The sequence below is a fragment of the Branchiostoma belcheri genome, unplaced genomic scaffold (assembly GCF_001625305.1).
Source record: "Branchiostoma belcheri isolate BF01 breed outbred unplaced genomic scaffold, Haploidv18h27 scaffold86, whole genome shotgun sequence".
Classification (NCBI taxonomy): domain Eukaryota; kingdom Metazoa; phylum Chordata; class Leptocardii; order Amphioxiformes; family Branchiostomatidae; genus Branchiostoma; species Branchiostoma belcheri.
The window spans coordinates 384,290-398,633 of NW_017804531.1; the positions used below are offsets into that span (position 1 = coordinate 384,290).

Consider the following 14,344-nt stretch of genomic DNA (forward strand, 5'->3'; position numbering starts at 1 on the left):
AAGAAACCATTATACATTCCTCACTGATTCATAGGAGGGGAGTTGTATACTACTAGTAGTAGCTTTTTCAAATTTATGATACAGGCTTTTGAGCACTTCCATGTTGATATTACTACACGTGTACAGGGCTCGAACTTAACTTTTTTCCCTACTGTCCCAGAACTGTCCCAAAAATAAATTCCAACTGTCCCAAAGTGAGGATTGACTGTCCCAAACTGGTTTTCAGGAAGTATGTATTACAACAACAATAAAGCTGAGTCAGAGAACAGTATTGCTGTGTAAGCTAATTGTCAATTGAAATAAACACAAAATCAACTCAAATTGAAACTTGTCTTGGCTGGTTTATTGTGCCGACAAATGTAACAAAGACAAGCCAAAGTTCTTTTCAAACTTTCCTTCCACTTGTTATGTGTAGGCTACAGTAAGTGGCCCCTGTAAAGTGTGCATACTGCATGCTGCACACTGCAGTAATATATATTATACTGCATGTATTACAATTCACAAATATTTACATGTTTAAATGTTTTACATTTCAAGCCCCCTCCCCCCTTCCGTCGGCGCATCCCTCTTTCGTACCGGCCGTACGATCTGGAGGCTGACACTCAGTTGTTGAAACCACGCCGTCAGACTGAGATGATCCTGAACGTCTTTGAGGATCGACAGCATTGACTGCATTCGACTCCGGGGCCGCTCGCGGCGAGGAGAAAAAAAGAGGAAATTTTCCTCTGTGCCATGCCGGCCATGACTCTCAAATTTTCTGATTTCGGCTGTTTTCGGCATTCCATTCGTCATTTCGCGGGAAACTAGGCGAAGTTTACCGAAAGACACCGTACATTCCCGAGCTTTGCCGGTTCACTATATTTGGCATTGTCAGCTGATCTCCCGAGCATCTCCGGAAATATCCGAACATTAAACAGTTACAGTTCGCCATATATGGCAGATGCCTTGATTGGATGGAAGCTGTGATTGGTTGAATGTTGTTTACATGGATAGAATGTCTGGGAACTGGCGTGGGAAAGTGGCGCCAAGGCGGCGGGCTGCAATAGATCAAAGGCGATGGGCGGGGCGACAAATTAGTGGCCACATGCGTACACGGGTGCCACACGCGCTGCTCAGCTGAGTGTATATCGAATTCGGCGGCTTTTGGTGAGGCCCAAAAATGGGTTGCGCGCCTGACAAACGTATGAACGGCTGACATTCTGATTGTGAATGTTCGTTATTTTTCCAGTGTCCCAAAAATGTCCCAAAGTGATTTTTCAGTTGTCCCGGCCGAAATTTTAGTGGCCAGGGGACATCGGGACATCGTTAAGTTCGAGCCCTGCGTCCAATTTCTTATTATTTTCAGTACAGGGCGTCCAAAAGACACCCTGGACACCCCCTAGCTAAAAGCCTGGCCACACATTGCAAGTAAAAGTGTATCATTCTCTTTTGTTTCACACAAATTTTAACTGACAGATATCATTGAGAGCCAACACCCCATTTACAAAGCTGAAAAACATTATACATTTATCAGTTAACATCAGAAGTATGTATGTCTTTATATTAAGCAAACATACAACTTGTTTGCATTGGGAGTCGTTCAGCAAACAAAACCTAATATACATGGTCACGACTATACAACAGGGAGCTTCTGTAGTTAGCAACAATGGGCACTAAATACTCGTACATGTACATTGTACCAAAATGTGTGAACAAATTTTTTGTCCATCTTCTTTCATCCAAATCTTTAAAACTGAATGTAGCAAACAGCATAGATTCTGATCAAGAAAGATAGGCAAATAGTAGAAATATGACCATGGTTGAAAAAACTGGTGCTACATATAGGGTTTTTTACTTTACTTAAAAAATAATTTCACTAGATCTACATCCTATTATTCTTGTCCTCTGTTGAAAATACAACAGAAACAAATCAGGGTTTGATTCCATCTCTCTCACAGATGTGCCAGTAGCACCACAGCTATTGTTTCTCCAATGTTGATCACACCTATTGTGGAAAATGTGCCAAACTATTAAAGGGACAAGAGTTGGTGATAATTACCCCTGTCCTTTTACTAAGCTGTTAAAAGGCATGCATAATGCATCTAATTGTATACAGATATATTTCTTATGCTCGGCAAGCTTTGAGTTTCTTTGTGTTGTCCTACATAGAGATTCTACAAAAAAATTGTGACCATGTTGTATGATACCAAAAATGTAAAAATCATAAAGAACTGTGTTACCCTAATGACATATCATACCTTATTATACCACACTATACCTTGGTATAGATCTAGTATAATCAAATTTTTATACAGCTAATGTTACATCACTGAGTTGGTAAATTATAGCACATCTGCATGTACTTCTATCACACGCCCATTTTTCCAACATTGAATACATAATTTTGTGTTACATGTTACAACTTATACTGGTGGAGTCTATCTTTTTTCTTCGCTTATTCTGTCCAAAAGTAAGGTTTTAACTCGAGTAAATTCAGTGAAATACTCTACTTGTTTGCTTCACCACATGTGGTGCCAGGACAAAGCATGGGATCTGTTGACTAGCAAGCAAACGATCTGACCTAATTTTTCAAACGAACGGTGTGTTTGTGATCAAGGTTTGCAAACGAACAAAGACAGTGTACCAAAAACTAGCATCATCTAGTGCTTCAAAAACTGCTAGAATTCACATAAATTCTTAACGAAGTCTAGATTCTGGCAGGAGGAACGCCCAGTAAAGGAACTGAGCAAACATATGCATGGCAAATACCCCGCTTGCTAGCCAGGGATAGGTTCCTCCCCCCAAGCTCCTGGCTGTAAAAGGCAGCACGTTCCAAGTACTCACCGTGAAAAAGGACAACCAAATATCCCAAATTCCTCGGCGCCGACAACATTTTTGGTCGAGGAAAATCTTCCCGACGTAGTAGAAGAGATTCCGGCGGTTTTGTGTGGACAGAACGGGGTGAAATTATCGTTCTTCGAAGGAAAAGCAGGAACGACGACTGCCTCCCACCCCACCCTGTTCAGCTCACAAAATGGCGGACTTTCTAGTTGGACTATACTATTACCAACTATGAAGGAGGGGGAAGAGAAACATAAATGACAATAAAATAGATTGAATATACTCCCCAAATCATAAAACAAACCATACACAATTTTATATAAAGTTTTTATAAATTTAATATCATTGATATTATCTTTAAAGTCCCTAAACTTCATTTTCAATGATAACATTGAAGATTCATTTACCCAAGGATAAATAGTCTAGTCCAGTGATATTCAGAAAAGTCCTTGTAGCTAAATAATAATCCAAGAGAAAATGGGTGCAAACTATTTATCGTGTTTTTCTGATCTACACAGAGTGACAAAGTGGCATCATAATGACAAACTCAGAATATTTAATAATGAAAGGAAGCCATTTAGACCTTCGGAAACTGTCGGTATTTTCCGGCAGCCAACGAAAGGTAGCCGACGGAACCCGACCTAATCCGAAGATTGTTGTTGTTCTTGCGGCCAATGACCTTTGTCCCAGAGCTTCTTGGGCAAAGTTCATTTTTGAAAAGTTGAGCTAGCGTACAGACCTAGATCTAGAGCCAGTCTTTTCAAAGATGGACAAGAGTAAAGAAGAAAAGAAGAGCTTGGTGCAGAGGGCTTTGAAACAGTACATTGTGCTGGTGAGAAGAAACCCTATCGTCACAAAGGCAATAACAAGGTATTTGTGGGCGGGGCGGCAGTGTTATGGGGCATGGGGAGGGTGGTTTCCATATGTAGTATTAACAAAAGTCGATGACCAATGTTTGTAAGTTTGGAGCACTGCTAAGATTGTTGCAATCATTCAAGAGTTTCCTCCACAAAGGAGACTGTTCATTGTGGTTGTTTGTTTGTTTATTTGGTTTATCGATTATTTGTAATTGTTTGCTTGGTTAGTTGGTTGGTTGGTTGATTTTTAATTGTTTTTGTGTGCGTGTGTGTGTATAGTGTGTACGTTTGTGTTAGTGTGTGTGCAGCTGATTGTGTGTGCACGTGTGTGTGTGTGTCTGTCTGTGAGTCTGCACGCATACCTGCAAGTGTGTGTCACTTTGTCAACATGAAGAAGTGAATATACAACTTAACTTGTTTCAGTGGATTGGTGTCGGCACTTGGGAACATCTTGTCCCAGAAGATCATAAGCCATCGGGCTGGGAAACCAGCTCCCATTGAATGGCTGGCTGTAGTCAGGTATTCCGCTGTGGGGTAAGTACTAGTACATCATGTTTCTACTTTTTTTTCTAACCAACATCAGCCAAGTTATCCATTCAAAGTTCTGAACAAATGCAGTAAATCTTGATGTTAGATTGTGTTTACTCAATCTCTTGCTGGCTGGGCGGCAACTGTTGGGCACCAGGAGCCTGATTTGGTCCAGGCTAATCTGGATGTCAGTGCTTTGGTTTTCATGAGTTCCGTCAATTGGCGGAAAAACAGGTGCTAGCTAGAACCCTTCACAGTGGGCAGGAGTTTCCATGTATTACTTCAGAATGTATTGTTTCAACTTCAAACTTACCAGTAAAACACTACGAAAAACCAATCTCCAAGCAGATCTTTCAGTGGCTGCAAAAGACAGTATTGGCCAGGCAATATCCATTAGCCAGACAGTATCCATTGGCCTAATAGACACTCCTCTGGCCAGTGGATACTGCCACCGTATGATCTGCTTGGAGATTACGAAAAAGCTCCTTCCCCTTCTACAGCAAGTCTCTGCAAAATGAAATGATATCTCTCTCCCACTCTCTGCCAGAACCTTTGTGACAGCACCCCTTGCCCACTACTTTCACCGCTGGCTGGAGAGGACCATCCCACCAGACAAGGAGTACGCTGCAGTGAAGCGCCTCCTAGCAGATCGGCTGCTCTTTGCACCTCCCCTGATTTTCCTGTTCTTCCTTGTCATGAACACCTTGGAGGTAAGCTTTCACAGTTTGGGTCTGGGAATCATGGTTATAGCAAAAAAAGGGTCACTGCAATTCACTCTATGTTCACAGTAGCAAAAGTTCATGGTCTGAGAAAATGGACATGTTCACGGAACTATATGTTCACAGTGTCGGCAGGTGCAGGAAAAAGAAACTCGAGGAAGTTAGCGGTACAGAAGTGACAGCAAAAACCGTGAACATAAAAGTACTGCAAAAAAAATCAGGAATTACAGTGCACTTAAGCCTGCACTAGTATAAACATTTTTTTAAAGTTTATTTTTGTGTCAAATGAATATATTTTCTTCAAGTTTCTTTTTCCTTGCAGGGACAGAACCTTACTGTGTTTAAGATGAAGATGAAAGAAGCCTACTGGACCACACTGAAGATGAACTGGAAGGTGTGGACTGTCTTCATGTTCATCAATATCAACTACGTACCTGTGCAGGTAAGGATGCTTCTCTTTTCCTTCTCTGTGAAGAATTCATCTTGAAGTCACAATTACCTTAATATTTTGCATATCCTAGTTGGATGTCTTTAAAAAATGTTTTTCACGTTGTTTGAACTTTATACTAGTATATAGACAGTTACACAAAGAAGCTAAAAAGATACATGTAATATTTAAGCTTCTTGATTTACTTAGTCATAGTGTTTTTGAGACTGACATACTAGTAGATAGAGAGAGAGGCTACACATATGATACAGAGAAAATATGCAGTAATGTACATGTACAAAACACTCTTATTTCCATATTGAGATTCTTAACTGTAAGAAAAGAATTCTCATGTATTTGTTACTGAATATATAAATATATTTGTTACACAATAACATAAGCTTATTTTCCTCTATAAGATGTCTTACCGGTACTACTCACAAGATGACTTTCTGACCCTTCCTTGTCTCCCTGCAGTACCGTGTCCTGTTTGTGAGCATGGTGGCGCTTCTGTGGCAGACCATCCTCGCTTCCATCAGAAAATAGACGCAGGGAGGATAACTGTACCACTGGAAGGACTAGCCTCCTTCACAGACTTGTGTCATGACAGCGTTCATATCTTCTGGGAGTTATGCCACGGAGGGAGTCTTGCCCTGGAGGGTGTTTTGCTGCAAAATATTCCCTCCACAGCATAAGTCACGTAGCTTCCCCCAAAACTTATCTCCGCCATCACACAAATCTGTGAAGGAGGCTACAGAATTAGAAGGACATGCTTCACATGTCCTCCAAGATTTTTACATACATGTACTAGTATTCCTCTGTCGTCAGCTACAATGTATATCAATTTTACTGTTTTGTTGGTTGTTTAAACCACAGAAAATGAGAAAGAGGGAGGAAGATTTGAGAAAAATGCTCTGGCAATCAGAAACAATGATACCTAAATTTGTGATGTAATCAGGAATTATATTTCTACTGGTAATTTGAGCAAATTGTATTATGTACAAGACTAAAAAGACAAAAATGGTGACATCCTTTAGTTAGTGTTTTTCCATTAACTACAATTTTAATCTTCTATTGGGTGTTGTTTTGATATATGAGTACACTATGGAATCAGTTGCAGGTAACAAATGACAAAGTGCCTTACAAGAGACGAAAGTACTATTTACTATGCTTTGTAAATTGTAATTTTTTATCAATACTGGCATATCTAGGTGGAAGGCTTTGTACTGAGAAAAAAATGTGTATAATCATGAGCTAAACACATATCAGAATGCATTATGATCAAGTTGAAGCAATGTAGGCTCTGTAGATATTACAACACTTATTACAGTATGGCTGTGTTAATCTTTGCTACACTTATCCCTTCTTGAGATTATAGTGTGATTTTATTTCATATTTTTATATTTCAATAGAATGGTATATTAACAAGTAATTATGCAGACATGCATGCTTAATGGAAAAATGAATGGGAGTAAAGAAGGAAGGATTAATTATAACATCAGGATCAACAATGAACAAAAAATATAGCTTCTTGAATTTTAAAAGCAGTAGTGAATCAGTCTGTTTTTTTTTCATGCACTTAGAAATACCACAGCAACAACCTCTAAGCTCCTTGCTCTATCCTCTATCCGGACCCTCTTAATTTTAAACCTTGTTGTCCGAGGCAAGACTTACCAAACTTACATTTCTCTCTATCTTCACTGTCTTCTTGTCACAATTTTCTACTTAAATCAAACAAACTATTCTCATTCATTATTTGTGGTGGTTTTAGTGTTAATTTTTACACTGGCTGTGGTGAAATATGTCCTGCAGTTTGTGTCCCGCAACATTTGGACACCAGACGGGTGACGCTCTCCCTAAAACGCGGGGAACAGTAGGCGTACAGGAACGGATTTATCGCCGAATTACTCCATAGTAACCAGTCCAGCGCCACGAAAGCGACAGAGTAGTAGTCTATACACGAAGCACACTGGGACAGAATCATCGTGCCGACCATGTAGGGACACCAGCAGACGAAGAACACCAACAGTAGCACGGTCAGGTTCACGGCCAGTCGGCGGTGGAACATTTTGCCGAGTTCGGTGGCGGTTCCCCGGCCGTCTGCGGAACTTGGGCGGCGTCTGAACCAGCGGATGGCGTGGCAGTACACCTAGGTAGTAGTAGTATTATTCATTAAAGACATCCAGTGCGATTTCAGGGCAGCAAAACTGGAAATATCCTGAATAAGGCAATCTTTGTGATATTGTGAGGCTTATACTGACAACACATCACAGCAAAATATATTCATTCATAAATTTTAAAAATGTAGAGTTGAATTTAAAAACATTGATCATTACTTTGAAATCTATAGGAGCGATTAGTAGTTTTTAGAAAATTGATAGGAGTACTACTCAGTGGGGTATTACACCTTCAATACGTAATGTTAACAGTTTTGAAAAGAGCAAAACAAAACACGGAGTAGATTTACAGCAACTAGAGCGAGTAATAAAAGTTTAGTACCTGCGAGTACAGGTATGACAGTAGGGCGAGCGGCACGACAAATTCCATGAAAGACATGGTAAAAGTGTAAGCCGCACTTCTCAGAGGAAAGTCCGCCTCACATCGGTTTGTCTGGATGGGGTTAACTCCTGTAAAAACGTCCCAGAGAAGAATAGCAGGACCGTACATGAGGAAAGCAATGATCCACGTACACGCCAGCAGAGCCAACTTCACTCGGAATGTCTTCGCGCGATGCCTGTGAGGCCGGACGATCTGTAAATACCTGTAGTAAAAGAATTATTGATTAAAAAAACATGGGACAAATCGGCCTTGTAGTAAAAACTTAATCGCGCCTAAGTTTACAATCAACATATTCAGTAACTAAAGCTAACACGGTGGGCTATTATAGTACATTGAACCTTGTACACAAACCTTGTACCTTGAACCTAGTACACAGACATGAATATACAAGTTACATTCAATATTGTCGACATATGGTTAATAATATAACGTGGTGGTTCAAAATCAACACAGTTAAAAAAACAGCGTTATCGTTAATTTTGGAAAAGGTGGGACATTACCGATTACGTCTTCCATGGTTTACAGAAGAGAAGTCAAACCCTTCAGACATAGTTTTAGACATACACGTAGATATAGTTCTAGACAGCTACCTTTATCATGTAGACTTTAGTTATCTTATACCCTGTTTCATTGTTCTTTTATGTTTTGTAATTTGCAATTAGCCTCCGGGCACGAATTTGCAATAAGCTTTTCACCGTTACCTGTCGAAGCTGATCAGCACCATGGACAGGACCGACTCGGAACAAGCCGTGAAGTCCACAACCAGCCACGCCTTGCACAGCGCCTGCGACAGCGGCCAGTGCCCTATCACATTCTCCGCAATAGTAAAGGGCATGGAGATCGCCCCCACCGTAAGGTCGGCCACGGCCAAATTGAGGATGTACACATCGCCTGTAGATCGGAGCTTTCCGTCCTTGGTGAAGACAGCGATAGCTAGGACGTTTCCTATGATTGTAACCGCGCTGAGACAGCTGAAAAACGTGTTTAGAACGATAGTGCCTGCGCTGGCCATAGCAGTCCCGGGACCTCCAATCTTTCTATCCTGGAATACTAGTAACTTGCACAGCTCCTAACAACGTGTTTAAAGTCCTTATCACCTCACTTCACCAGTCCCATAGCTGTCACGTTTCAGGCGTAGGGCCAATGTGGCTTTCAACAAGAGTTTTCCACCTCCGGCGATTCTCCGCCAGTCCTGCCAGCTGGCCTATGGGTTGTCCTGTCCACTCTTTCAAGTCGCTGGTCCAAGTCTGGCGAAGACGCCCCCTAGGTCGTACACCCTCTAATGCCAACTGACAGTGTTTTCTACAATTGTAACTGCACCGATACAACCAAAGAATGTGTTGAGATCGACACTCCCTGGGTCAGCCATAACAGTACCTCCGATCTTTGTATCCTGGAATACGAACTTGTACAGCTCCTAGCAACGCGTGCAAAGTCCTTGTGCCATATGACTGATGCCTGTTGACAGTAATGGCGTGTACCCAAATGACTTAAGTTCTTCCTGTCAGAACTCAAAGTGAATACAATCACTCAACAGTAGGCCGATGGCAAGGGTCTTGTCCACCGAGAAAATACACTCAAGCAATATACTTAACAGGTGGTCCTTGTAATATAATCGGATGTTATAAATATTGGCATGACCAATCCTTTTTAGTGCACATGATTCACGTGGTTCACGATGTGGGAAAGCAGGCACGACGATTTGATTGTTTTACCATCTGCATATTTGCTTGGATCTTTACAGCTTCAATTTATGCCCTAGTTTCAACTTCACATGCAGAATGCCTATTTACTTACATGCCTGGCAGAAAGGATATATTACAAAATCTATACACAATTTTTATGATAAATGAGATGAAATCTATTATGGTAGATTCTATGACTGTTAGGCATTGTTTGTCCGAAATTTAAGACTCTAGCACACCCAGGAGAAATCATTTTACCAAAATTCAAGGCCCGGTTACCTCAGCCTTTTGACTTCCAGACACTAAAGAGGTGAAACACATCCGTCATAAAGCGATTTAGCACGCTGATCCCTTCCCTGGAGGGAAATGAATACCGACAAAATGTTTGCTCGAGAAAATCGAGGCTGTAAAAAGATGCTGTGTTGGACAGGAGGGCAGTTGTATGACAAAGAGGGGTGACATCATGGAATGAGAAATGCGATAGCAATATGAGAGTGTAAAGCAAAGATACAGATGGTAGGGAGGTGGGCTATTGTAAAACCATGTTGTTCCAGTGAAAAGCAATAGAAACACCTGTAAAGGTGTCAACATTGAGTGATGAAATATTAATCAGGTATATGGTGTCTGTATTAAAGAATGGCAGGATACAAACATGTATAACCATGGAGCTATAATATAGCTCCATGGTATGATTGATCATGAGTGTATGTACTAGTAGGCATAAGATAGAGCATTTATATTGCAACATTTATATTATAACAGAGTATCTCAAACTCAAGGCAAGGAGCTGTTTTTTTTTCCAAAGTGTTTTTGTATTTTATTGCTATACAACTGGTATTGTAGTCAAGTGTGTGATATAGATGTGATGATGACATGGCAATAACAATCAACTCCTTTAACCTTACAGGGAACTTACACATGTACGTTTGTACTGCATCAAGGACATGTCAAATTACTAGTTTCACAATATGTAAGATTTACCGGTAGTTCCTATCCTTGTTATCCACTGTTCCTAATATGTGTATTATGATAATAATTGAATACAGCTACCATGTCTTCACATGTCATTTTTTCAGAAACACATTCACTTTACAGTCTTTAAATACAAGTAACAGACAAAGAAATTTCAATTTTTTACTATCCCTCTTGCTTCTCTGTAACTTCCATTTTTGGCTCTGACCTTTCAAATATAATGTTACATTCCTGTGTTTCTTATCAAGTTTTCTTCAACTCTTATGGGTGACTTTTTCAAAATGAATCTGTCTTTCTGGCAGACAATGTCGGGACAAAAGAAAGATACACGTACAATCATTTTTGTTAGAGGATAAGATGGGACCATGTCAAGCCCTCTTAGCCTGGGTGCCATCCTCTGTGGATGCTAGCTACTACAGACAAACTGCTGAGGATAGCACCCAGGTTAAATGCCTCTAGGCTGTTAATAATTTATGCAAATTTATCCTTGACGAAGATCTCCTCGGGCGGCAGGTTGGATCCCCGGATGAGTTCCTCCTCGACATTCTCCAGCGCCCACTGATGGTCCGTCACCTAGAAGAGAGAGATTGGTTAATTCGTACCATACAAGTACATACAAAAGCCTGTAAGCAGCCATAATTGGCTGAATTGAAAAGGCTTTAAAACACAGAATGCAATTATAGTACAGCTAAGTGTTCAGAACCTTTGGTAAAAGTTTGTTACTTTTGATAAAAACCTATTCGTTACATATCATACCTCCAGCGCTTCCCACTCAGCCTTAAACGCCTTATTAGGGTCAGGGGGCATCGCCATGGCAGCACCAGACATCTGCTCCTGTATAGCACATGGACGAAACCTTTTAGTGTACCGGTATTTCTTATGATCAAATCACACTAACAGAATGTAAGTACAGCACGACTTTCTACCAAATAGTCAACCCCAAAATTCCATTACTTACTTTCCTTGAAAATATGTGAGGAATGGTGGCAAGTTACATGTACATCCCTAGCCGAAGCTAGGTACTCATTTTCACCAGAATGAAGTGGGGAAAGTTCTGTAAAGTGACATTCCCAGGAGGCAGAGAAGATCAGTGACATGGCAGGATTCGAACCCAGGACCTCTTGGTTCTGAGCCAAAAACTGCTGATACAGCCACATGACCCTACTTTTCCTTTCCTTACCTGCATGACCCGTGACGTGTCTGCAGCGTTGTTCTCCCCCAGGATGAGTGTGTAGAAGCTGCGCAGCCCGAACACGTTCAGATTGATTCATACTACCTGTACATACTAGTACTGTCTGTCTTCCCTGTCACAATCACAATCCTTTCCTTACCTGCATGACCCGTGATGTGTCTGCAGCGTTGTTCTCCCCCAGGATGAGTGTGTAGAAGCTGCGCAGGCCAAACACGTTTTTGTTCCGGTAACTTATCATTCCCTTCCTTGTCCTTTCCCTTCCTTACCTGCATGACTCGTGATGTATCTGCAGCGTTGTTCTCCCCCAGGATGAGTGTGTAGAAGCTGCGCAGGCCAAACACGTTCAGGAAGTACCAGGACACGGAGCTGACCCAGGAGGCGTCCAGCGATGGCAGGTCCACGCCACGCTGCAGCATCGGCTTAAACCGAAGGGTCAGAGGGAAGGGCACCTGGGGGGCAGTTAAACAGAAGGGAAGTTTAGTAGATAGATGAGGATGATGACTGTCTTTTTTGCTGTTTATTTTGTTTTATGCTTAAGCTCTGGTCCTCAACTTAGCAGCTGGGCTGTCAGTTGTTGCATGACAGGACGCTGTCATACAGCAATGAGGCATGCGTTATTGGTAGGCCCACTACATCTTCATGGGACCACAAAGGCCTGGAGCTGCTGCCATTTGGTGCTACTCAGGTGACCTCAATACAACAATTGTTTATTTGCAACATGTACACAAACACACATAACAATGCAGCCTAACCTGGCTGAAGTGGGGGTATGAGACAAAGAGCATATCTTAAAATTCATTCAATAAGTCCACACTGAAAGGTAAGGTACTATTCTTAAATCTAGAAGCTCTGCAGCTGAGTCTCTTTATTTATCTACCTTTGTTGTGAGAAACCCAGAGAAAGCCCAGTTGATCCAGCCACCGATGACAATCATGGGAAGAACGCTGGTCAGGTTTCCCTTCAGCATGTCCGTCATCATTGTCGGGTCTGTCATGGGGTTCTTCATTACTGGTTTCCGTTTCTGCTTCTTGAAGTAGCCGCTCTGTGGAAGGAAACACAAAATCTTTAAATCTTTAAAACTTTTGCTCGAACACAAAAGGGAAATGTTCTCACTTAAGACTTTTGACAAGCCACTGTGGTCTTCCTCAGTAGACTGACTAACACAGATGAACTTTCATGAAGACAAAATCTATCCAGTTGTTTAAGTAACTGTTTTGTTGTGTATCTCATTACCTGGGTGTCTAACCTTCATCTAGCCTGGTTGCCATCCTATCTATATCCTGGTGATCCCAAAATCAGCCTCTAAAAAATACATTGTATGCTATGTGAGTGAGCTACATGACGAGTGATGCTTGAGTGAGGCTAATCTTCATTGATGTACAAGTAAGGAAATTTATGATTCCCACCTTCAATAACTGTTTACATATCAAGCATATGGCTAGCTATAGGCTATGATGTTACCGAGATAAAAGATAAAATAGATTATAATAGATAAAAAGGCAGATGACAACACTACACCAACCTCTTCCTCGTTGAAGAAATGTTTTCTCATCAGGAAAGACTGACGGGGGACGTATTTCCCATGCTCCCTCAGTAATCGGCTTCTGATGAGAGCCTGGCTGTCAGCAACCTGTGCAAAATCAAAGGGTGAAGCAGTCATCATCAGGTTAGGTGATGAACAATGTTAAAAATCAAAGGGTAACTTAAGGAGTTGTCATCTGCTGAGATGATGAACAATGTTGTATCTACAACAGTTAAGCTTGGCTGACAAATGATGTAATGTGGTTTGCCACACCTTCATTTGCTTTGGGCAATGCACTGCATTCTGTATTTGTATCTTTTGTATCTGTATAGCCAGTATATGTGCCCTTCAGTGTAACATACCAGCTTCACAGGCACGCGGCGTGACGACATAATATGCTTGTCAGTCAGCCAGTGTGATGGGTGATTTAAAATTGTGGTTACCCTTAAAATGTGACATAACGTCACCTCTGAAGGACTACAGACATTTGTGGATTATACTGCGATTATACTGGTACCTGAACATGTTGGATTTTCTATAGTATTCCTGGCTATAATGTCTTTATTACCTTTGAGTTTTGATACAAATTATCAGATTCTTTCCTCACATCAAGATCACAGTCAAATTCTGATTCAGACCAGCACTAAACGCATACCTGCTGTAGCTCCACCTTCTTGTCAGACTGCAACAGAAGACTGACGTTGTGTCTGATAAGGCCCACAAGGAATGTGATCACGACGATGGGCATGAACACCCAGATTCGTATGGCTGGGTCCAACAACAATTCTGGGTCCGCCATCTTGAAAAAAATTTTTCGGTCGCCCACGATTTTTCAGGTCAACTATACGGTGCCTAGATGGCTAGGTGGTCGTCCAAATTGTTGTCAGAAGATTCTAGGTGAACTAAATATTCTATCACAGGAGAACATGGGTAGAATGTGTCCTTAGATAGCGCTTAAATCAATCGCGAAGTTGGAAATGTCAGAGAACATACGTCACTAGCGCATGGACACCATTTTGTTGTGTCATAGGTCATCGCACGGGGTTACTCGCGGTCAACATTA

At 41.3% G+C, this 14,344-nt stretch overlaps 4 protein-coding genes across 4 annotated transcripts in view; 1 reads left to right on the top strand and 3 right to left on the bottom strand.

Annotated features, from left to right (window-relative positions):
• LOC109487170 (integral membrane protein DGCR2/IDD-like) overlaps positions 1–3,028 on the bottom strand; it is an 11,885-nt gene extending 8,857 nt beyond the window's left edge. Inside the window, 1 exon segment of the mRNA XM_019791155.1 lies at positions 2,824–3,028. Within this exon segment, the coding sequence (XP_019646714.1) occupies positions 2,824–2,872 (49 nt within the window). The 5' untranslated portion in view covers positions 2,873–3,028.
• Positions 3,029–3,472: 444 nt separating this feature from the next.
• LOC109487172 (peroxisomal membrane protein 2-like) lies at positions 3,473–6,908 on the top strand. The gene is made up of 5 exons (XM_019791158.1): positions 3,473–3,690; positions 4,101–4,211; positions 4,753–4,915; positions 5,247–5,366; positions 5,829–6,908. Exons 1-5 carry the CDS (start codon positions 3,587–3,589, stop codon positions 5,895–5,897), a joined length of 567 nt encoding a protein of 188 aa, XP_019646717.1. The 5' UTR covers positions 3,473–3,586; the 3' UTR covers positions 5,898–6,908.
• Positions 6,909–7,118: 210 nt separating this feature from the next.
• LOC109487171 (histamine H3 receptor-like) lies at positions 7,119–9,120 on the bottom strand. Its single transcript, XM_019791157.1, has 3 exons — positions 8,612–9,120; positions 7,851–8,112; positions 7,119–7,500 (listed from the first exon to the last, which is right to left on the bottom strand). The coding sequence occupies exons 1-3, from the start codon at positions 8,920–8,922 to the stop codon at positions 7,132–7,134; spliced, it is 942 nt and encodes a 313-aa protein (XP_019646716.1). The 5' UTR covers positions 8,923–9,120; the 3' UTR covers positions 7,119–7,131.
• A 1,265-nt stretch (positions 9,121–10,385) lies between these two features.
• On the bottom strand, positions 10,386–14,315 carry LOC109487161 (ER membrane protein complex subunit 3-like). The gene is made up of 6 exons (XM_019791141.1): positions 13,937–14,315; positions 13,282–13,389; positions 12,637–12,801; positions 12,026–12,208; positions 11,324–11,401; positions 10,386–11,140 (listed from the first exon to the last, which is right to left on the bottom strand). The coding sequence occupies exons 1-6, from the start codon at positions 14,078–14,080 to the stop codon at positions 11,039–11,041; spliced, it is 780 nt and encodes a 259-aa protein (XP_019646700.1). The 5' UTR covers positions 14,081–14,315; the 3' UTR covers positions 10,386–11,038.
• Between the last annotated feature and the right edge of the window lie 29 nt (positions 14,316–14,344).